The sequence below is a fragment of the Antechinus flavipes genome, chromosome 4, assembly GCF_016432865.1.
Source record: "Antechinus flavipes isolate AdamAnt ecotype Samford, QLD, Australia chromosome 4, AdamAnt_v2, whole genome shotgun sequence".
Classification (NCBI taxonomy): Eukaryota; Metazoa; Chordata; class Mammalia; order Dasyuromorphia; family Dasyuridae; genus Antechinus; species Antechinus flavipes.
This window is the reverse complement of record NC_067401.1, coordinates 392,616,163-392,641,213: the sequence shown is the minus strand read 5'-3', so window position 1 is coordinate 392,641,213 and position 25,051 is coordinate 392,616,163. Positions and strand designations below refer to the sequence as shown.

At 30.1% G+C, this 25,051-nt stretch overlaps 1 protein-coding gene across 2 annotated transcripts in view; it reads right to left on the bottom strand.

The window, feature by feature from the left end:
• Positions 1-25,051, bottom strand: part of DENND1B (DENN domain containing 1B) — a 327,198-nt gene that overhangs the window by 69,092 nt on the left and 233,055 nt on the right. For both annotated transcript variants that reach the window (XM_051998705.1, XM_051998706.1), the window contains exons 11-13: positions 21,732-21,777; positions 16,354-16,455; positions 3,829-3,954 (exon numbers count right to left, since the gene is read on the bottom strand). In XM_051998705.1, coding sequence (XP_051854665.1) covers positions 3,829-3,954; positions 16,354-16,455; positions 21,732-21,777 — 274 coding nt within the window. The remainder of the gene's footprint in view (positions 1-3,828; positions 3,955-16,353; positions 16,456-21,731; positions 21,778-25,051) is intronic.

Below are 25,051 nucleotides of genomic sequence, written 5' to 3'. Positions count from 1 at the left end.
TGACTCTCCCTAGGTTTGTACTGTTCTCTTTCTTCATCTCCACATACTAACTTCCCTGGCTTGCTTTTAGTTCCAACTAAAATCCCATTTTCTATAGAAAGTGTTCACCAATTACTCTTAATTTGATCCCTTTCTTATCAATCTATGTAGAGATTGGAAAAGTCAGGACTGAAGAAAATTAGAATAGATATTCCAATAGGAACACAATTCCAATGTTACTCTACCTCCAGAGAGAGAATTGGTTGGACTCTGCAAGCTGAAGTAAAACTTTCCCACCTTATTTCTCATCTTTAAAAAAATATGGCTAATATGGAAATATATATGGCATAACTTCTCACAATATAATATCTATTATATTGCTTGCCTTCTCAGTGGATATAAAAAAGGAGAGAATTTGAAACTCAAATTTTCAAAAGCAAAAAACAAACTGAAAAATTTTAAAAAGGCAAATACCAAAACATCACTATAATAATTTCTTTAATACTGATCTACAAACTGATTTTTAACAAATGAGGGTATACTATTTTTTCCCAAATACATGCAGATATAGCTTTCAACATTTCACTTTTGCAAAACCTTGTGTTCCAAATTTTTCTCCTTTTCTCTTCTCCCTCCCCTTTTCCCCCAGACAGGAAGCAATAAAATGCAGGTTAAACATGTGAAATTCTTCTAAATATTTTCATATTCATCATACTACACACAGATCAAAAGGGGAAAAAATAAAAGAAAGAAAAAAACAAGAAAATAAACAATAATAACACCAAAAGATGAAAATACTTTGCTTTCTATAAATTACTTTTTAAAAATACTAATTACTATCAAAGCCTATTTAATCAAAATTCAATAAGCAGTTTTTTTTCCTGAAAAGCAGGAATTAAAGTACTTGAGGCAAACAATCCATACCTAAACAAAAAAGTAATTGTTTTTACAATAGCTGCCCTAGAATTTTCTCCCCTTCAGTGGTTAGTGCACTCAGTAGGAAATTGCATTCACTTTTTAAGTCATTTATATGAACTCATTTTGACTTAAAACAATAATTACTAACTTAATCTATTTAATCTATTTAAAAGTAAAATGAAACTGAATTTTGGGGGGAAAGATTATTACTTAAAATTTAGTTACAATGAATTCCTTACTTTTTGCTAAGACCCTCAATCAGTATTTCTGCTTATCTAATCATTTATTGAAAGTCTACTGAATGCAAGGCTCTATGCTAGACATTGGGAATTCAAAGACAGAGCAAAAAAGTTCCTGCTTTCAAGCAGGATTTATTAAACTGAGCAGAAAGAATATGGGTAAGTAGATATTAAAAGATCTGAGTAAGGGGAGATCATAAACAACTGGGAAATTAGAGAGAGAGTCTCACATAGAATGTTTTCCGTTAAGCTTAAGTTTAAATGATGCTAGAGCTTGCTAAGAGACAACTGAAAAAGAACTATAGTATAGGTAATGGAGTCAAGAATTAGGAAAATGAGTTTATGAAATATGCCTGGAAAAGAAAAGTGGGCTGAAATCAGATTGTTAAGAGATTTGGAATGTCAAGCTGCTTGAATGATCTATTTAAAACTTTATCTTCTGATAAGATTACATGCCCAAGTTAAAACCTTCAAAAGGTCTTTACTGTCTACCAGATTAAGCCTGGCATTTAAGAATGCCATAACATATTTACAACTTTTACCCTCCCCATCTCCAAGTTTATCTTACACTATGCCTCTTCTCAATTATTTACTGTATCCAAAATCTACTATTCACTCTGCCCCAATTTCTATGCCTTTCCTAGTGCTATTTCCTATAACAAGAATGACCACTTCCCATATCTTTGCCAAACTGATGTTGAACTGACTGTGGCCTTCTTCTATTTCAGCAGTGAGATAGTCAGAACAGCAAAAAAAGGGGACAAAAGAAACCAGATAATCATACAATTTTAAGACCATCCCTATAAATACTTAAGTATTTGCAATATAAATATGAACTTACAGGCCAGCAATCAAATAGATATTACAATGGAGTAACTAAATAATATGAAACCAAACCTTCTCTTTATAAATGAAACAAAAAGACCAAAGTTGCAACTAACTAAAGGCATAGCTCATTGGTTCTCCCTTGGAGAAGCAAATAAAGGATTTGACAGACTTGGTTTTGTTCTGTCTTCAAAGAATTATCATTTCTTACATTTTAGTATTCATTATACTTATCTGCAAAAAGAGCACTGTGAATATTACTTTAGTCTATAACATGGAAAAGATTAATAAGTACAGAAATTATATGAATATGACTTTTCAAATTCAATAAAGAAATAATTTTAATACTTGGTGCTTGCAGTGAAAAGTTGAACAAAGCAAAGCAGCAAAAAAAAAGTACAGCAAAAAAAAAGTACATTTGAAAACACAGTTGGGAAGCAAGAAATGAAAGCAGCTCAAGTCAGAAATTACATGCCAATATATCTTGTGTTCATGCTTATACATACTTTTTTCTTCAAGAAGGGAAAGGGAAGATGCTGCATAATGAATATCAACTTATAATAACACCATTAAAGTGAAATATATTCAGATAGACATGAAATGACTTTGTTAGCGTGATGATAAATATCTATGTCAAGCATTTATTAAACTTTTACTCTGGCACTCTGATAAGTGTTAGGGATACAAAGAAAAAGAAAAAACAGTACGGAACCTCAAGGAATTTTATATAAATACACATATACACAACACTTATACGAAGTTGATGGAATGCATTGACTTTGAGAAAAGGCAATAGTATTTTTAGAGAACAGAAAAGGCCTCCTGGAAGAACTAGTGATTGAGCTGAGTAAAAGTAAGATAGGGCATATAAATGAGATAAGTCTTATCTGATTCACTTAAAACAAACTAAGCCAAAAAATAGAAAACTGATAAAAGAATAGATAATAATCTATTATCATTATCTCAAAGAAAGTTTAACCAATGTACATCAATCATTACCATGAAGAGAACAAAAATACCAATTTGTACTCTCTAAAAGCATAAATGTAAAATCACAACTTATTTAACCAAAAGGAATTTATGGGCTTTGGCCACTTGGTCTCTTTTGCACATGCTAAGTATTGTTTTAATAAATGCAAACTAAGCTCAGTTCTACAAATACTGATTAAGCCATTACTAATGTATATACATGTTTTATTATAAAATATATAATATAAGACCTAATGCTAACTTGTTCATCTAATCACAGAATATTATTAGATTACAAAACTTGGTACTCTATCTGGGTGACAGAACAAAGATGCAATATATTTCATTCTCTTTCCACTGAAAAAAAAGAATAAAATATTGCAGTTAAAAAGATACATATTAGACATGTAAAATAAACTAAAAATAGCACACACTTGAATGTTATAACATTGAGAGGACAAGAAGATCACTAACATGAAAGATTTTACCTATAATATTTGATATGAAATGTTTTTCTATTATGTTCACCTGTTATATTTTTAGAACTAAATAATCTTTTAAATCCAACTGTTATTTACTTTCATTTATCTATTTTCATGAGAATTGGCATTTTAAAATAAATTAATACAACTCATGAATCAGTTTTATATTGCATTTTTAGGAATAATGAAGACTACAATAATGAAGAAGAAATGAAGAGAAATGCTAATTTAAGCTAAATAAGTGCATAACATACATAAAAATGAATTAATTTTAGGATCCAAAATAAAGAGTAGAAGGGGAATGAAAATAATTTTTTTCTTAAAAAACACCTTCACCCCAAAATCTTTTTCAGGTGCGAATGGGGTTCATACTTCCCCCCACTTCAAACAAAATGAAATAATGGAGAAATGCTTACAGGTTTGTATCTCAGTGCATCTCTGTAGGATCCAAACAAAGCAGCCTGAGCCCTAAGAAAGGCCCTAGCCACTCCATCACCCGTAGCTGTAGACTGCTTCTTCAGTTTATTTTTCAAGGCCGAGACCTGTGTGACAGAGAGGAACAGTTAAATTAACACCTCAGAAATTGGTACAGCAAGGTATGAACCCAATCAGCAGGCAAACCACAGTGTCTGCAGGTCAGCCAAAAAATCATCCTTCTCTTTGATAGCTTATCTTTTTAACTGAAGAGAGCACCTGCTGGTTCGTTAATTGAAAGGAAAGCAGGAGATGATGGTAAAGTGCTAATGCAAATTGGTTTATGCTCTCTCTTTTTTTTTCCCAAGGCCTCTTGACATAAATAATCTTTAATTATTTTATAGTAAACTGCTTGTGAGACACTTTTCAGAAAGATTTTAGCAATCATAACATGTGTCTACTTGTTTGAGATGAAGCCAGTTGGGTATCTTTCATTTGTATATGTAAGATTATTTGTTAAGGGCCCCCAAGGTTTACTCAGCATTTACTTGATTTTTAAGTTTTGTTGTGGGGCTTATTAGCAATTTGTACCTATGCATTTGATCAACCATTATTTGTTACTTAAGAAGGATGGGGTTGTTCAACATAATTGTCTTTAAGGAATTTCTCAGTACTTAGAATAGTTAAAAACACAAAATATTTTTATTTTTGAAGTACCCCTAAATAAGAATAACCACTTAATTTTTTTTGCCTGATTTCTGAGGTATACCAATCAAATTTGGCTTGATGACACAAAGTTCAATTTTTATATATTTTAGAAGATATTATTACTACATATACTAATAGTCCTGACTTTATATGATAATTTAAGTAAAATTCATGATTTGAATATAAAAAAAATGTGAAAGGAGATAGGTTTTTTTTCCCTCCAATGAATTCCATTTTTTTTTTTTTTAATAATTGTGCAATGTTAAAATACTTAGCATGGAAATTTAAATTTGTTCACCTGGAAAATATGGTTATTCATATTCAATTACTTATAATTGCCTACCAGAAAAAATAATTAAGATGGTTCAAAATATTTTTAAATTGACAGAGAAAAAAAGCACAAAATCAAGTTTTTTTTTGTTTGTTTTTTTTTTTTTTTAATAGGGGATATTCACCTATCTCAGAGCCAAAATAGTTTCATTCCTTCCGTTCTTTTGAATGTATACAGGGAAAATTTTTTTTGGGGGGGGATTTATGCAAGCAAGTTATGACTGCTCTTGTAGATGATTATTGTAACTGAAGTGTCAACCTAATTAACAACTAAACTTTGAATAATGCTAATGAGAAAGGAACACAGCATCAGAGAAAAGATTGGCTCTACAGGTGATAAACCTTCACAGTAGTGACATTTTCCAGTGTAAAGTCACAGTTACTGTGATCTGATCAAAGAAAGAGACCCCCATTGGGTCCAATTATAACTATAGTTTTGAAAAAAAATTATTGAGTTATGATGTTCATAATCTATGCAGAAAGGCCTTTACAGTATAGGTCTTCTCCCCATAGCTGTGATCTTTTCAATTTATATCCAAGCTCCATAGATTCAGATAAAAGTTTAGAGCCTAATTCATTTAGCCCATGAAGTGTATATACTAACACTCTTTTAAGAGTTTTTTTTTAATATTAAATTATATCTTGAGAGACACTAAATGTTTTCAAAAATTTTATTAGCATAAGAGCTGATGCATTTGAATGTTTAAAAAATGCTTATCATATGATAGTTTTTGTCCTGTGTTTTATCGAAATTTGGAAATATATTTTCATTTGAAGACTTTCTAATGAGTATCAATTATTTTTAATGAGTTACTGCAATAAAGAGAATAACTGTTAAAAATCTTTCTTTATTCAAATTGTAGCCACACTCTAAATGTGATGAAAAATTACAAACAGTAAATAAAGGGAAAGGAGAGGGTATTTTCTCATTTCTTTTTTTAAAAAAAGAGTGAACCAAAGCCCTCAAGATCTGGCCACAAATGTATCTTACTCTACTTCCAAATTAGACTTGCAAAAATTATTGACTTATACCTATTTGAATAGAAAGACATAAAAGAGACCAGAAGCTTAGTTTTTAGTCTAAAGGAGCTAAATTCACACAGAAACTGTGAAATCATCACAAGAAAGCTTTAACAAGAATAATACCTTGTATTTACTTATATGTTTTTCTAATACACATTTTCTACCCCACTCCAACGTTAAGCATAGAACCAAAGGTATTCTTCTCTTCATATAATTTTTCATGCTGAATGGGTTCCCATCAGCAGCATACAAAAACAGATTTGAATCATTCCTACATTTCTTTGTCAGAGAACAGAGCAGTACTAGTTTAGAGTTCGTTTGTGATGATGAGTATCTAAAAGAAAATGCGTAAGAAAATATATATTTTTAAAAATCATGCCACCATTTCTGATGTGAACAGGTTAAAAGTATGACAAAATAATGTTGTCAACTGTGCTTTTACACTAAGCTATGTGCTATCGTTGTCTGCTATAATTTTCTTTAGATGCTCAGCAGTTTACATTTATATTATATGTATATGTATAATAAATAGTTATAAAATAAAACCTTCACATTCAATAGCAACTGTTTTGCTTTTCATATTTTAAATTTTTTTCTGAAATTTTTTTCTAAAATTTTACCATTTCAATAATTCTCTTTGGAATATGGGTAGCTATCACTTCACATAGGTATTAATTCAAAATTATTTTGATATCAACAAGATGGTTGCCTTATTTTTGTCATTTAATAAAATCAAGATTACTTATTTTATAATGCCTAATTATCCAATAAGAACTGGAATGCATTTGTTAATTGGATCTTCTCAGTAGAAGGAACACTTAAGTAATGTATGGATTAATAAATGTTCATGCCTTTTCAAATGCTTTTATAAAATTGTAGAATTCATTCATTTTAAGCCATAAGCAACTTGGGAAGGAAATTATGATGGGGATTATGACACTTTAAAGATTCACAGAATTCAATTAAAAATATAATTCCTAAAATTAGAAGACTTACAGTTGAAAGAGAAATGGAAGATCTTTTATTCTCACATTTTCAATCAATTAACAATCACCCAAAAAAAATTTATTAGCTGTCTACTCTCTGGCCAGGCATTGTATTAAACAGTGGAGATATATCACTCCCCCACACTCCAAAAAAAAAAAAAAAAGTGGTGAAACAAAATTGCTGCCCTCCAGGAACTTAAAATTTAATGGAAAAGACAATGTATATATACACATATATATGTATACACCTTTCCAGTAAGTTCATAATTTTCAAGTTCTCATATAAAATCATTTCTTTTTCTCAAAATTAAGCCACTGCAAAATATGTATTGAACAATTTCTACTGGCCCAAATACTGCATTCAATTTTGGACTCGTCCCACAACATTTGGCTTTAGGAAGCAGCTCCCAAGTCAAACTCTGAAGGAAGAATTCTAGAAGTTGGGAGTAAAAAGGGTAGTGTTCAAGAGTTTATCCAAATGCACCGAGATAGATGATATGATGTTAAATCTGGGGAAATGAGTTAGTAATGGAGTAGAAGCAAAATATAGGGTATTTGAAGGACAACAGTATGAATCTGATTGAAAAAATAACTGGGAGCCAGGTTGTTCAAGGCTTTCAGGACCAAACTAATGAGGTTTAATTTTATGCTACAGGCAGTCAATGGACAATGAGTATCTACCATGTGCTAGGCACTGTGGTAAGAGATGAAAAGAAAAGCTAAAGATAGTCTCTGCTTTCAAGGAGCTCACAGTCTAATGAAGGAAACAATTTGCAAACAAATATGTACAAACAACATATACACAAGATAAATCAGAAATAATTAACAAAAGAGAAGGCACTAAAATGAAAAAGCATCACAACCATTTCCAACAGAAGACAGGGTTTTCACTGAAGGAAATCAGAGAAAGCATGAAGCAGAGATGGAAAGGGAGACATGGATCCAGGCATGAAGTTCAGGCTCACTGGAGCACAGAGATAATGGGGAGTGTAAAGAGTAAGAAGGTGGCTTGTAAGAAGGTGGGAAGCCAGTGGAATGACAGGAGCAGGAGAATGGCAGAGCCAAACTCCTAACATGAGAAGATTGTTTTGGCAAGTCTGAGGAGGATAAATTGGAGAGGGGAGAAACTGGCAGTAGGTGAATGAATCAGTAGACTATTAATCTCAACAAGATAAACTATTCTAGTAGCTTTGTGATGGGAGAAAAAAGACATAAGAGTTGTAATGAAGAATTTTGGTGGAGTTTTGAGAAAAAAGATGATAATTGATTTAAAAATAAAGGAGGAAGGAGGCAGATAGTGAAGCAGAAGCAGGGACTCACCCAAGCTCTCCCCCAAACCCTTCCAAACTCCTTTAAATAATGACTCTAAACAAATTTTAGAGTATCAGGACACCCAGAAAGACAGAGTATAACATTTTCCAACCAAAGGCAACTTTTGAGCTCAGCAAGAAAGGTCTATAACATCAGGGTTAGTGCCAAGTGGGCGTTCTTGGCACAGACAGCCTTGGCAAAGTAGGAACAGACCTTGGGCCTCTGAATCAGTGGCAGTCCTGATGGTTTCCAGATCTCCCAGCCCAGAGCATGGAAGATGGACTGGAATATTGGAAGGAAAAGTTTGTCTCAACTGGGGTAAGAAGACCTTGGAAGGGTGGCAAATCAGTAGTGGTCATGAGTGGAGGAGAAGTCCAGAGCTCCCTGAGACCTTAGTTCTTTACTATTTTAACACACTAGAACTTACAGCCAGAGTGGGGCAAGGATCCTCCTCAGAGCTCTAGGACAGAAAAGGGCTTGTGGCTTGGTCTTAGAAAGATCTCTAAAAGCAGCAGCACAAACCCCTAAAACTTGTAACAGTGTACCCTCAATCTTGGAAAAGGAGAAAATCAAGTAATAGGCTGGGGAAATGAGCAGACAGAAAAGTTTCTGACCATAGAAAATTACTATGGTGACAACGAAGAACAAAACACTTAGAAGAAAACAAACTCAAAGCTCCTACATCTAAAGCCTCCAAGAAAAATAAGAACTGATTTCATGGCAAGGAAAAGCTCAAAAGAGATTTTGAAAATCAAGTAAGAGAGACAAAGGAAAATTGGGAAGACAATTGAAAGTGTTGCAAAAAGAAATACAAAAAAGTAATGAGAAGAATGCTTTAGAAAACAAAATTGGCTAAATGGGAAAAGGGATACAAAGGCTCACTGAGGAAAAACAATTCCTTGAAAATTAGAATTGAGCAAATGGAAGCTTTGTAATTATTTTATAAGAAATCAAGAAACAATAAAACAAAATCAAAAGAATGAAAAACACAAAAAAATATGTCTTACTGGAAAAACAACTAGACTGAAAAATAGATCCAGGAGAAATAATTTCAAAAGTTATTTGTCTATCTGAATACCATGATTAAAAAAAAGAGCTAGATATCATCCAAGAAATTATCAAGGAAAAATGTGCTGATATTCTAGAGTAGTAGTAAATAGTAAAGTAAAATAGAAATTGAAAGAATCCACCAATCACTTCCTGATAGAGATTCCAAAATGGAAACTTGCAGCAATATTATAGTCAAATTCTGTAACTATCAGATCAAGGAGGAAATGTTTCAAGCATCAAGAAGGAAATAATTCAAGTATACTGAAATCATGATAGCACAAGATTTAGCAGCTTCTGCATTCCCAGATCAGAGGGCTTTGTAACACAATATTGTAGTAAGCAATGGAGCTGGGATTACAATTGAGAATCACCTACTCAGAAAAACTGGGTATAATCCTTCAAGAGGAAAGATGAACTTTCACTAAAACAGAAAACTTTCAAGCATTCTTGATAAAAAAAAAAAATCAGAGCTGAATAGAATATTTTATTTTCAAATATAGGACTCAGGAGAAGCATATGGAGGTAATTTGGAAAGTGATATCATAAAGGATTTAAGGTTTATCTCTTTACATTCCTACATGGCAAAATGATACATATAAATAATTAGAACTTTTTCATTCTTATGGCAGTCAAAAGTCTATATAGACAGAGAGCACAGGTCTAAGTTGAATATGAAAGGATATCTCTTTTATAAAAGAGTCAAGAAAACACTTTTACCTTGGAGGGAAAGAAGGAGAGGGAGTGAACTCAGCCACTCAGGCTCAAATAGGAAACAACATACATACTCAATAAGGGTATAGAAATCTATCTTACCCTGCAGAAAAGTAGGGGATATGGAAAGGAAGAGATAGAACAGAGGACACATAGGAGGAAGATGGTCAGTAGTAAAACAGTTTGGAAGAAGGATAAGGGTAAAATGAGAAAGAGAACAGAATAAACAGGAGAGAAATAGAGTCAGCAATAGTAATTGGAAAAAAGGATTTTGAAGCAAGTTTCTCTGATGAAGGCCTCATTTCTCAAATATATAAGAAACTGAGTCAAATTTATCTTTTATAAAGGAGCCATTCTCCCATTGATAAATGATCAAAAAATATGAATCATGACCAAAGAGCATGACCAAACCATGCATAGCCTTTCTCCCCATTATACCATTACTAGGCATGAATCCCAAAAAAAGATTTAAAAAAAAAAAAAAAAGAAAAGGACTTATAAGTACAAAAATATTTACTTATTTATATTTACTTTCAAATTAGAAAATAGAGATCAATATAAAGAAGAAAATTTACTACTCAATTTTTTGAAACATCCTGAAAATGAAAATTAAAAATCCAATGTAAAATTTGTTCAATAAGATCTAAAATCTAGGCAATTACTCCAAAAAGGTGTCTGTTCAAGCACAAGTAATGGTCTGTTCTCCACAATAATGCCAACTAAACAGTTCATCAATTTTCACTTGGAGACTGTTTTGTTGTTGTTTGCTTGGCTTTTTTTTTTTTCTTTCTCTTGTTTTTATCCCCTTTGATCTGATTTTTCTTGTGCAACATGACAAATATGGAAATATATTTAGAAGAATTGCACGTATTTAACCTATATAGGATTTCTTGCTGTCTTGGGGAGGGGGAAGGAAATGGGAAGGGAAAAAGGAGGGAGAAAAATTTGGAACACAAGGTTTATAAGGGTGAATATTGAAAAGTATCTTTGTATGAACTTGGAAAAATAATATTAAAAATTTTTTAAAATGTTGCTGGTTATAAAATTGATGATCAAATTGTAAATAATCTATCCTTGGAAATAACAATAGTTGGCTGAAAGAGCTATTTCCATATGGATTAATGAAGTAAAAGAACAATATTTGCATCTTTAAAAAAACAGTGATCTAAGAGTTAAAAAGAATATTCCTTCTTCAATTACACTGAAAGCTGAATCTTATTTTTTGTTTGACCTGACCATTTCTTAATAAGGTCATTTCAAAAACTGTTCAACACTAAAAAACAAAAGCTACAAAGCACAGGTATGACAAACCTGCAACCAAAATAAAATGATCCATGTCTTTTTTTTTCTGTCATAACCCATATTATAACTAAATGATGCTACTATACTAAATACATATAGAAACTTATTAAGAATAAAATTCAATCTAATTTGTGGAAAAATGGATTATATATTAAGAATTATGACATATAAAATTATTTGCTTGAGCATTCACATAAAATTTTATTTTAAAACTTCAAAGATAAACCATTGCCTGTTTTAAAACCACAGAACATTAACTTAGGGATGTGTTCTAAATAAGCACTTGTTATGAAGGCAGCTTGAGAGTGCCTGAAATTTCCCCAAGTTTTTACATTATTTGGGGTTTTGTTTGTTTTTAGAAAATAATGTAAAAGTTACTCCCTAAACACACACACACACACACACACACACACACACACACACACACACACACACTCTATTATTGTTGTGCAGTTCTTTCACTTATATCTGACTGTTCATGAGTCCATTTGGGATTTTCTTGGCAATTATACCAGAGTAGTTTGCCATTTCTTTCTCCAGCTCATTTTTTTGCAGATGAGGAACTGAGGCAGACATAGATTAAGTGACTTGCTCAAGGTCACACAGATAATAAGTATCTAAAGCCAGATTTAAACTCACAAAGATGAGTCTTTCTGACTCCAGGCCTAGCACTCCATTCACTCCTGATAACACACTTGTTGATACACATGAAAGTTTAATAATAACCCTAATCATCTCCTGTCAGTGCTGATAAAATTTATTTACAGGTTTATCATGAGATCTTTTGAGAAGCTTAGCAATGGCCTTTATCCCATTTGGTAATGTCAATGGAATCACTTCCAACCACATTCTAGTCTATAGTGAATTTTGGAAAAATAAAGTTTCAATGTATTACTATCACAAAGGGAATAGATTATCAGGGACATTTTTAGCCTGAAACTAAGGTAACCAATTGCCAATTGATTTAGTATTAAATAAGGATCGAAAGATTATGGTACTTTAGAGACCAGAAGCCTGACAAATCATATTTACTCTTTTTAAACAATGAAACTGAAATTTAAAAAAAAAATCATTATCCAACCTTTAAAAAATTTCTTCAGTAGACAGCATATTTTCATGATTTAAGAAGAAAACCGTGTTACAGTGACCAGGGCACAAATATCAAAGGCAATGTATATAAATTCATCCCATGATTCTATCATTAATACTATCTTTTTTTCAGGGTCAAAATACTGTCTTTTCTTATAGAATATGCTAATTAATTCTTCATAAAATGTGATTAAAAAGTGTTAATTTGTTCAAAAGTATTAGTAATAATCATTTTCTCACATATACAAATACTATCATATATAAATTTCTCACATAGGCTGAATGACTTACTTCCTGATTGTATTTTTAAGTCATCACGCATTTCACGGGATAACAGAATTGGAGATAGAAGGGACATTAGAAGCTATCAAATCTAACCCCAACATTTTACAGATGAGAAAATGGAGTAAAAGAGAGGTTAAATAATTTGGACAGGATCATAGATCTGAAGAATAAGTAAAATGGAATTAGAATGTAGGCCTTTCTGCTTCTAGATTTTCTTAAGAAAAAAATTATAATTTCTCTTTGAATAAATCCTAATACTTACTTTCCAGTCTTGATAATAATCTCAAGGTTTACTCAAAATTTCCAATGAATTACAACATTTCCTACTTTGCTATTCTATTGAAATAAAGAGTTTAATGAAAATATTCCAATAGAATCACATTTTAAAATAATTATGAAAAATATTTCCAAATTATTATTCCAACTTTCTTTCCTATTAAATTGTGTGCCTTTTTTTCATATCCCAGATTTTAGCAAAGTGTTTGATGAAAAGGTAGTATTTAAAAAATGTTTATTGATTATTTGTAGCAAAACTTTAGAAATTAAACATGTCAATGAATGCAGTTGCTTGCTTTTCTCACAAAATCATTATATAAAAACAAATTGAAAAATCAATTAAATATTTTCCTAAACTAAAATTACCCCATATTTAATGTATTTATTATATGTTTATCATCACATACATAACAAACAACTAATAACAACCAATAAATTAATGGAGATAAAATAATTTTATATAATTAAGAATATGCTCGTAAAAATACCATGTAACATACTGAAAATAAATATTTGTTTCAAAATAAAAATGTTTTACATTGCAATTAAAAATCTTCAAATATTTGGTCATAGCTATACAATTTTTCACAATAGTTTCTTTAAATATCATTAAATTTGCAAAAAATGCCAACTTAACAAGTACACTTTTAAAGCGTAATTATCTTGAAAATGCACTCTGAGTAATAGTCATTTATTTTAAAATTCATTCTCAATAAAGTAGCTGTTTATTTGTTTTTTCTTCTTTTTTTAATGATCCAAATCTACAATGAAATGATGAAATCTAAAAACAAGTGTTCTTGTCAGAAGACAGGAAGCAGTTTTTTCCCTCTCCTTAAGGAAAACAAAGGATTCCTGAAAGCCTTGCCCTGATTTATTTTTCCAATTTGAAATAACCTTAGGAGTAGCGGAACTGCTACTGGCATGGTAGTATTTCTAACAGTCAATAAATCTAAAATATTATGTGTGAATATTGGAATGAAGCCATTAAGAAGATTACAGCATGCAACACAGCAGAGGGTCCACAGGAAAAAAGGACTGGTAATTCAGGACAACTGTGACCACTGACCTTTGAACAGTCAAGACCACTGGTCAATCTGACACAATAATAGAGTTCACATGCATAGAAAGTCATCTACCCTGTAAGTATTATTTAAATGCTTTGGTGAATGATTTAAAAAGGACCCACTTTAAATCTCAGTTAATTTATTATACATCAAACTAGACCAATAATAATCATTTTCAGGTTTTTCCTATTCATTCATTAACAGGAAAATCTAGTAACATCATCTCCTATTTTTGTTAGATTAATATATCTGATTAGTTTTAAATAATTTGCCATTGTACAAATCAAGCTGCAATGCTTTTTATCATATGTTCTCTAGGACTGTAATGGGTAGTTTGGGAATACTGATGAAAATTTCGAATTTATTGATGTCAATTCACACAATTGCATGGTTGTTTTTGTCACCAAGTGATAAACTTTCCTTAGAGGTTAGTAGTTCTAATTTCACATTGTCATTTTGGCTATTTTTGTAATCTTCAAGAGACCTTTCTATAAATTTCTGGGCCCAATCTCTAAGTATCAAAATGGAATACATTTTCTACTTTTTGTGCTATACTTTTTAACTCAACTTTATGATATTTGAATTGTATCTATTAGCATTTTTATCATATTTAAATAAAATTTCTTTTCAGTAAAATGTAAAATATTATTGTATATCCTCAGAGCTTTATATTTTTTGTAGTACTTTAGTCCAGAATATGTTCACATGAATGCTTTTACTAAACAAATGAGATCCTCCAAGAATGAAGTTTTTCTTCTTTATATTTTGATAGGAAAGAATATCAAAACATAATTCTCAAAGAAAATATCAATCACTAAAGGTTACTACAATAATTTTAATACTAAATACAGAAAAACTGAACTCCATTTTTTATTCTCTCTTGTGGGAATTACAAGGGGGAAATGTATATACATGCAGAATATATTTCTAAAGTTGAGACTGATTTTTCCCTCATTTTTTTCCTCAATCCAGAGAAGGATACTCTGATGGATTTCTAATGAACAACCATAATCCTTTTTAGCAGCTTCTGCAAATTTTTTATAATAAGTAAATCTGCATATTAAAAACTAAAAGATAAATGTTCATTGGATTAGATTTAGTTATACTCAATATGAAATTTATTGCAATGCAATGGACTGATTTAGTTTTCACTTACTGCAGTCAGTTAACATTAACCTGGTAGTTATTTGTTAGTAACTTAGATGGGATTTTTAATATTTTACTCTCTATTATACTATAGGAATAATAATTATCAGTATTCTAGTATGAGTCCAAAAAATCTTAAAATTCATTTCAAAGCACTTTTTATATTATATTACAATAAATAGAAATACTCCCAAACTATTATAAAAATATCAATTTTATATACTCTTGAAAAATTTGAAATTCTAAACACATACAATGTGTTATTATACTCTATCATTCCATTCTAAGACAAGCAACTCAACATATATAACGATAGAAGCAATGCCAACATACTTTTCAGTACCAAACTAAGGAATAGAAAAGTAAAGTGAAATGCACTTTTAGAGATTATTTAACATGAAATACAGAATATGTTCCATTATAAGCTGCAGACAAAAAAACCTCTGCAAGATCAAAGACCAGAAAAAAACTGGCACTTAATTTATCAGCCTTTACAGACAAAAGACAGTTTTCGTCATTTCAAAAGGATCAGATGTCTTTTATGACAAACTGGGTTTGCAGTTTAATTTACAAATAGAATTCTAAGTAAGCAGTCTTTGCTCTTCCAAACTATATGACAAATAGTGTAGGTTTTCATTCATGCAGCCCTCAGCTGGATAGAAAAGATTAAAATAAAACTGAAATAATTTAGAGAAAACAAATAAATGTTTCAGAAAGTTGAGAGAGATCAAAGCCAGAATTTTCTGACCCCAACTGTACAAGCATTTCTTATTATATTGACCAGTGCCATCAGATCATTAATTAAAAGGAAAAGCACTGGCAGGTGGCAGGGAAGCGAAAGCCGATAATTGGCCCCCTTCTTCTTCTTGCCTTCAAAAACTCTCTCGTTCTTTTGCAAGACATGCCACTAGGCAGACAGAAATGCCTACTTTGTAATATAATGATTAAGATGAGATGAAGAGACTTACGTCTAAAGCAGCTATGCCTAATGAATGCAGCTAGCTTTGTAATTATGATCTTGCTTTTAAAATAAGTAATGTGATGTTCCATTCAATGTTTCCTCAACTGTCAAAATGGGAAAATAATCTTAAATATGGACTTGAAAGCTGATACTTTTTTCCTTTTCCCACCCTTAGTAATTTTGCTTTTATATCAGGTAGAAAAAGGAGCAAAAATAACTACCAATAATTCAAAAAAACCTGACGAAAGCATACACACCCATTATGAAATAGTCTTTCAGACTTACCACTTCACTGGGTAGGTTGTTCAGGTCATTAAACGGTGTTTCCAAAGTGTTTGTGTCAACATTTAACATAACCACGTCCTCCAATGATTTATTTTTCACTCTCTGTTTAAAAAACACATACAATTACGCATAAATTACATTTTCTTTTACTTAGAACAATCTGAATTTGGAAAGAGAGATTATCATTATTAAATTATACATCCAGGTAATAAATTTAGCTGAACTTGATTATGTTTTTTAAAAACTTCAAAAAGTCCTTTTTTTCTAAGAAAGCTTTGAAATTATTATTTGGCAAGAATTAATTTGAACTAGAAGTTGTTAAACTAAAAATTATAATATAACTATAGAAAATAGATATGCATAAATAATAATCCTAAAAAATTAAGGACTTTAAACTACGATGGAAAAGTGTACTAACAGCATTGCTTTTCCCCTCACAAACAACTGAATAAAAATGTGTTCTTAAAATTTTCTAAACTGATAACTGTATTTTAATATAATTTTAATGTAACTGTTTTCCTTCATACTCATATTATTATCCATTTAAAAACATTAAGTGTACACCAGAATGCCAAAGAGGGTCCGCTATACATATACACACATATACATATGCATACATACTTGTTAAGAATTCCCAATTTAGGAATATTTACAAAAACAAAACTGAAATGAAAATTAAAATCATCATAGGACTTTGAGAAATAGGTAAATAAGAGTAATAGGTAAAAGTAATATCAAGCTGCTAAAGTTTTAAATATTCATAAACATGTCAGATGATAAACTTCTACATAAAAGAATAAATTTCACTTTGTTGCAATCACAGAAACTATAATAATTTTAAGATCTGGAAATATTTCCTATTTTTCTTTCTTTAAATTCATTTATTAATACTTTCCCAAAATAAAGTAACTACTGAATAATAAACAAATTAATAGATTAAGTACACAACGATTAGGAAAGTATCTTGAAGATGAGAAAGGAAACAGCAGGAAGAGGGATACAGGAACAGAAATGAACATAAATCTCATAGTTAACAGTCATGTTCATAACTATAGCAATAAAACCTTTTGAAATGGGGTTTATCGGATAGACTTTTAGGAAGAATATTTTTTATATATAATAAAGTAATCCAATAATTGTTGTTAAAATGATACAAGTCAAGCTTTTGGGCAAAAATCTTAACTCATAAGTTCATATGCTCCTTTTAATTTCTGCCTTGCTATAAGTAATGTTAATACTTTATTTTCCAATTAAATTGAATCACTGTCATCTCTGTTAAAATTGTAGAACGAATACTACTTTTTGGTGCATCTAAGTAACATAATTATGTTTTCTCAGTATTTCAGTCCTTGTCAACTAGAAATCTTACATATTTTCTCAGGAGACCAAAATAATATCAACTTTTAAAATTTATACTATGTTTCATACCTAAACTGATTAAACTACTTAAAAATTAAGTCAAGAACAAATCTCCAAAGCAATAATGCTAAGTTTATTTTAAAATGTATGGTTCAATCTTTTGTATTATATCACACATGGCCAAATTTTTGGGATAAGAGGTAAAATGTACTTGTTTCTTAAAAAGCCTCTTTAACAGAATAATACCATGAAAATTAATATACTTTTCTCTCTTGGAATATCAATCAGTAAAGAAGTAAAAATTATGGTAGAAATGGTAAGATTTAAAAATTTAAAATTAAAGTTAGTCCTTCACTTTCTTGGCAGAAGATATATAAACATATCTTAGTAAGACTAAAATTGGAAGTATTATACATCCAAGTACTTACAGGTAATAAAATATTAGTATTTGAAAATTTATCAAAGAATTTCATCTTTAATCTCAGTCTATTTAAAATGTCATGAAATTTTTAATATTTTTTTTAAAAAGTTTAAAATGGAAATTAAAGGAAGTATATAGAATTGGTTAATGGAGGAGTTTTAAAATGAAACAGACAATTCTGAAAAAAATGAAAATGATGTAAAGAAATGAAAAATGCAAGGAAGTAAACAATATTCTCTAGAATCTTATGATGAGTTCCTATAAGGTTAAAAGATAGCTATCAAATGAAATTGAAGAATTAACAAATGTAAATGAAAGTACAAATACTAATCGATATATTTCTGATATATTTAAAGAAAATATAAATATGAATTCAAAATTTTATTTAAAAATTTCTAGTTTTTTAAATAAAATTTTGAGTTTAAATCATTTTGACTTTATTTTTATATCACTTATCTTTGAAAGGAAACTTTTTTACAAAAAGCTATATAATGAAAAAAATTTGTATCACAGAAAATAAATCAATTTAATGAGTAGGAGAAGAAAAAAGTGATCTTTTGATACAAGAAAAGAATTGTGCCTTTTTAGAACTAATGAATTAATATCATATTATGAAAATATGTAAAAGTGATTTTTAGAGGAAGGGACCTCAGTTACTTTAGTAAGTAGTTTTTCTCATACATAATCTAAGGTATGATACTTCTATAAAATGATGAAGTCCCTGAAAATGCGTCCCTGAAAACATGTCTTAATGGCAATAAATGACATGAGAGCAATATCACCTGTACTTCTAAAAATAGGTCAAAATTCCCCCTTATAGTTGCTTTGGAATGAAACTACACTTTTACAGCACCTGCTTGTATACTGCCATCTCTCTACTGTGTCTATGAATTTGCTATTTTCCCTAATCTTATTTTTAGGGGCAAAGTAAATAAACAAAACCTAGGTTTTATTTTGGAAGCAAATTTGTATGTACATGTAAAAACAGTCTTCTTTTCCTCATAATTATATATAAATGATCAAATGAAAGATTTATAAAAGGAATACATATTAATTTCATGTTTCTCTGGGTAACAAGGCTTAGATACCTCTAGAGAGATCAAAATAAGTTAGAGCAGAGTTGAGGAAAGAAGAAAGTGTATGATAAGGGAATGATTTTCTTCATCAAAAAAGGCTATAATTGCAGCCAAAATCAAGGAAAGATGCCATGTTAAGGAATATCATATTTGTAAAGATCAATATAATTTAATTTCAGATAGAATTTGTTTAGTTTTTAATACTTTTGCATTGTTCTAAAGGAAATGTCAGACATACCCCAATGCATGATAAATAATGTAAAGATTATTAAGATTGGCATGACAGAAAGAACATTATCTTTCAGGACAAAATACCATCATACCAATTAAGAAGTTAATGTCACATAATTCTTTATTTGTATCACAACAAAATAAAGACTACAAGGCAAAACTAATGCCACACAAGATTCTGAATCCTACGTCATTAATTTCTTGAAACAATCTAAAAGAATGCATTACAATTTATTTCTACCTATTTTATTTGATTTATAACATTTTTCTTGACACATTTTTTCATAAGTTGCATGATTGTTTTTTTAAAAACTCAATATAAAATAATATAAAATGAAGGCACTTTATAAAAAAGTTTAGTACTTTACACTATATTAGGGAAAGATGACAATTAAGTTAATATGTCACATAAAATGTTCTCAGAAAATTCAATGCAGCTACATGGGCAAGTAGAGCTTCAGATTTTGAATGATGAAGACCTGAGTTCAAATTCTATTTCAGATACTTACCAGCTGTGTGAGCCTGCCTTACACTTAATGTCTCTAAGCCTCAGTTACCTGATCTGTAAAACGGGGCTAGCACTAACCCCTATCTCTCAGGGTTATAAGGATCAAATGAGATAATATATATAAAACACTCTGCAAAACTTAAGTGTGTGTATGCAAGTATATGCACATACACACAAATATATATGTATGTATATATGTGGGCAGGTAGGTAGTCCAATGTTTAACCATTAAATGTTTAACCATTTAACCTTGAGTCTAGAATCAGGAAGATTTATTTTTGTGAGTTCAAATCTACCACTTACTAATTGTAAGTCGCTTAATCTTATTTGCCTCAGTCTCTTCATCTTTTAAAATGAACTGGAGAAAGAAATGGCAAAACATTTAAGTATCTCTGCCAAGAAAGCCTAAATGGTGTCATAAAGAGTTGGACACAATGGAATAGCTTTATTCTATTTATCATTAGGACAATATCTATTATAAATAAATTTCTAAATCATAACATATATTTCAGGCCTTGCATTATGTCCTCCCCAAAGATCCCCAAAAGACCTACACTGCATTAGAACTGAGCAAGCAGCAAATTATATAAGCCGGGCATTACACTGTAAAAAAAATAATCAAATGAGACTTTGGAATAAGCAAGAATTTCTGGATTCATCTTAAATGAGAAGTGGGATGTATAGGCAAAGGACAGGAAACCATAAGTAAATAGTTTAAATTATGTAATAAAATTGTGTAAATTGATCTTTTGGAGATTTGAAAGGTATTAATTTTTATTTCAATACTTGATAAATTCCAAGGGACATGTCTTAGGCTCTGGAATCAAAAGCAAAATAAGAGAACTTAGTGATAAATTGCTATGATGCTAACCTTGAAAGAAGTCACTTAAATCTCTAACATAAAATGCTATGTGTTTCAGTATACAGTTGACTTAAAAAACAATTGTCATTTTCATGTTCTTTGTGTTAAGAAATATAGGCCAAAAATATAATCCCCTTCCCTGAAATGCTTCACATTAACACGACAGGAAAAGTTCCCACTTAAATATCACAGTTGTATAATAAAACAATAAACAGCTAGATGGCACAGGCATGTCAGACCTAGAATCAGGAAGACTCATCTTCCTGAATTCAAATCTAGTGTCTCGGACTTAGTAGCTAGCTCTGTGATCCTGAACAAATCACTTAATCCTGTCTGCCTCAATTTCTTCATCTGTAAAACAAGCTGAAGAAGGAAATGGTAAACCATTTTAGTATTTTTGCCAAAACCCCAAATGGGACCCAAAGAGTTGGACATGACTGAAAAACAACAGAACAACATAAAACAAAATATAATAAAATGCGTATTCAAAAAGTAAATTTCTAAAAAGCATTACATTACAGGGCACAAAGTAAAAAAAGTATTGAATATGCTAGTAAGGCATAGGTTACCATGTGTCCTACAAGGAAAAAAATCAATTCAAAAATAGGTTATAAAAGATATCACTTTGAAGAAACAATAAAATCCTAAAATTGATTTCAGTAAAGATGAAAAAATTCAAAATTTCAAATCATATAACTTTTATACAGGATATTTTAATATTCATGTGCTTCAGATCTTGAAAAGTAATAATTGTCATATTAAATAACGGTACTGGAACAACATCACAAAAATTATTATGCAGATAGTCCAAATACAGGACTGAAATTATTTCAAAAAGTAATTGAATACTTTTTCAAGAAAATAAAATCATTATGACTACAATTTTTATGATTTAGTTTAAGTCTGAAAAAAAATACTTACCTCTATGAGGCTGGAGTGAACTCCAATCAGGTATGGCATTGGGGCACTAAATTGAAATATACACATATGCACCATATTAAAACTACTAGTTTAAATAATTACGAAATTGTAGAAACATTTATTAAAATGCTTCTTTATCTCAGTTTTACAAATAATCAAAAACATTTTGAAAGGTCAATATGATCAAGTCAAATTTTATTAACTAGGATTCATTAAACTAATATTTTCAGAAAACAAATAAAAACATATAAAAGAAGAGCAAGTATTCCATTGTGAATGAAAATTCAAAACATTTGACTGAAAATATTGTCAAAAGGCCAGAGCCTGAGTTGAATTAATTTCTATAAAATGTCCATTACCATGGCCCAAAAATAATTTTCTGTACAATGCCCATTATCATAGTCAAATTAATTGACAACTGTCATTTTTTGACTACCTTTTTCCTTAAACAATTCTAACTCCATAGATAAACTATATTTTAAGAGTATAGAACATATTTTTAAACTAAGCATATTTATTAATTATATTTTATGTTTATGTAGAACTTTCTAGTTTAAAGTACTTCAAGAGAAGTGGGGATGAAAGAAGCATATGTTTACATAATAATCTGCCCTGCGAAAGAAAGTTGTCTGTTCCAATAAGGTAACAGAACCATAATTTATTTAACTGTCTATTTAACTAATCTCTCTGTTGTTAATATTTCATTTGTGCTACTCTTCTTTTTTCTACTTTATAACTTCTAAATTACTTTTCTCATGTTTCTTCTTAATATCAATGTGATTTTTGCAGTGAAAAATCATTCAGATTTTTAAAATGATTTGTCTTAAATCAAAAACATTAATATTTAGTATGAAATACAAAATTGAAGCTTTTGACTTTACATTTTAAAAATAATAATTATATAAAAGTGTATATATTACATTATACACAAACAATACATTATACACATTGAGAATTGATAGGTTTTTACACATGGACTATAACAAATGCACAGAATTCTTATTAATAAAAATAATTACAAGTATATTTTAAAGAATTCTTGAATCCTGTTTAGTGAAAACCTTCATTCAAAATAGGGTGGGGAATGGAGTTTTCCTTTTCTCAAACAATTTCTGCAGTCATTTCTAAAATACTTTTTTAATTGTTAAAATAAGGTGGCTTTCCAAACTTTATCAAGCCTGTTTTCTGCAGGTCTTTACTCCATATTTCAATTGTTAGAACTTTCTCCTCTTAGATTACACTCCAACCACTGAGGGCAGAGACAGTTTTTTGTCTTTCCTTATATTCCTTATGTTTAGCATCATGCCTAGCACATTATTAAGCTCTTAATAAATGCTAGTTGATGAAGCAATCTAAAGAAAAACTTCTGGAAAGAGAATTCAAATCTCTAATCTGTGGGTTAGAGTAAAAAAAAAACTAGAAATTTTTAGTACTGAACTAAATTTTCTAAACTGCCTCGATCAATCTTATTTTTGCTTTTCCTCTGTAATTTTCATGAAAAAAGACAATTTAGCATACATAAATGTTTAGGATATTTTCCTTGGTTAAAATAATATCCTTGAAACTTGAGGATTTCTTTTTTGCAGAAGGGATCAAGGGTGTGGAACACTAGATATAATAGTAAATATTTTCAATGTGCAATTTCCTAGAAGTTTTCCTTCTACTGCTTTTTTTTTTTTAAATTCTTTGCTATAAAGGACTGCTTTTCAGGAAGGGAAAAGAAAAGGGATAGATGGGAAATGAGAATGACAAAAAAAATTTGAGGGAAAGAAAGATGGAAAGAGAAAGGAAAGAAAGAGGAAATATATGTGTTAGTTGAAGAACCCCATGTTATTAGTGACATTCTTGATGGTGCTGTAATGGAATACTCTAAATCCAGCTGGGAATAATAGGTATGAATGTGTATCAATCTCCTTCTGCTTTAAATAGGAATAACTGGTAATCTTTCTAACTTGGGTTCTAAAATTAATATTCTATCAGGAACTGTACAGGAAAGAGAATTAAGCATAATACATAAGTATTTTTTTTTTACTTTCTAGAACCACATTTAGAAGCACAAAGCAAGATAGGTAAAATTCCATGATCTTCAATGACTCAAAACACTACTACTTTCTCCTCACTGCTTAAAAAAATATGGAAAAGATGAAAAGCATATATTATTCTACATATACCAGGAAAGTGCCACATTTTCCTGTGTGATTAATAACCTCACCAAAGAAATTAATAATGAATGTTGTCAACATTATTAAATATTCTCTGTATATTTTTATCTAAATAGGTCTCATGTACTTATAAGAGAATGTATGCTCCTGAAGGCAGAGACTGTTTTGTCTTCGTATTTTTAATTCCAAGTGTCTAGCATACTGTTATCAATACCTAATGAATACTAAACTGAATTTGCTGACACAAGAAATCAATTATTCTCATTGTCCAATTTAAATATAAAAATATGAAACATCACAAAAAACTGAATTGAGTTGAAAAAATTTAGTCAATAATAACAATAATAACTTACATTTAATTAACCCAATTATTAAGGCAGCTAGGTGGCACAGTGGATAGAGTGTCAGACCTAGAGCTAGAAAAACTCATCTTCCTGAGTTCAAAACTGGCCTCAGATACTTTAGTAGCTGTGTAACCGTGGGCAAATCACTTAACTCTATTTGCCTTAGATCTTCATCTGTAAAATAAACTGGAGAATGAAATGATAAACCACTCCAGTATCTTTGCCAAGAAAATCCCAAATGGGATCACAAAAAGGACTCCATAATAACTGAATAACAAATATAAGTTTACAAAGTACTTTCTAGATATAAAAAAGGACTCTAGAATAGCATAATCAACAAGCACCCATTAAGCACTTTCTATGCCAGGAACTATATTAAATATTAGGACAAAAATATTAAATACAAGAATAAAAGAAAAATATTAAATACAAGACAGTATTTTCCATATTTTCATTCTACAAATAGTATCATTTCCATATTACATAAGGAGTTTGGGTTTAAGTCAAATGACTTACCCAAAATCATGAAGACTAGACTATGAGGATTCAGAAGCAAGCTCTTTTGACAATAAAAACTGTAATTTTTTTCATTTTAGCTTCCTAGATTGGAGAAGTGTTAGAAATATAAATCTCTTAACTAGAAATTTCAAAGACAATAAATAGGACTATTGCAGATTAAATAAGCAAATACTTTGCTATGTAAGAAACTCTGAAACTCTACAGTCCTGGGTTCTAGAAACTAGTAACTAGTTACCATCAACATCAATAATCTAATCCCAATATCTTTGTGAAAATTCAAATATTTTAATTTTAT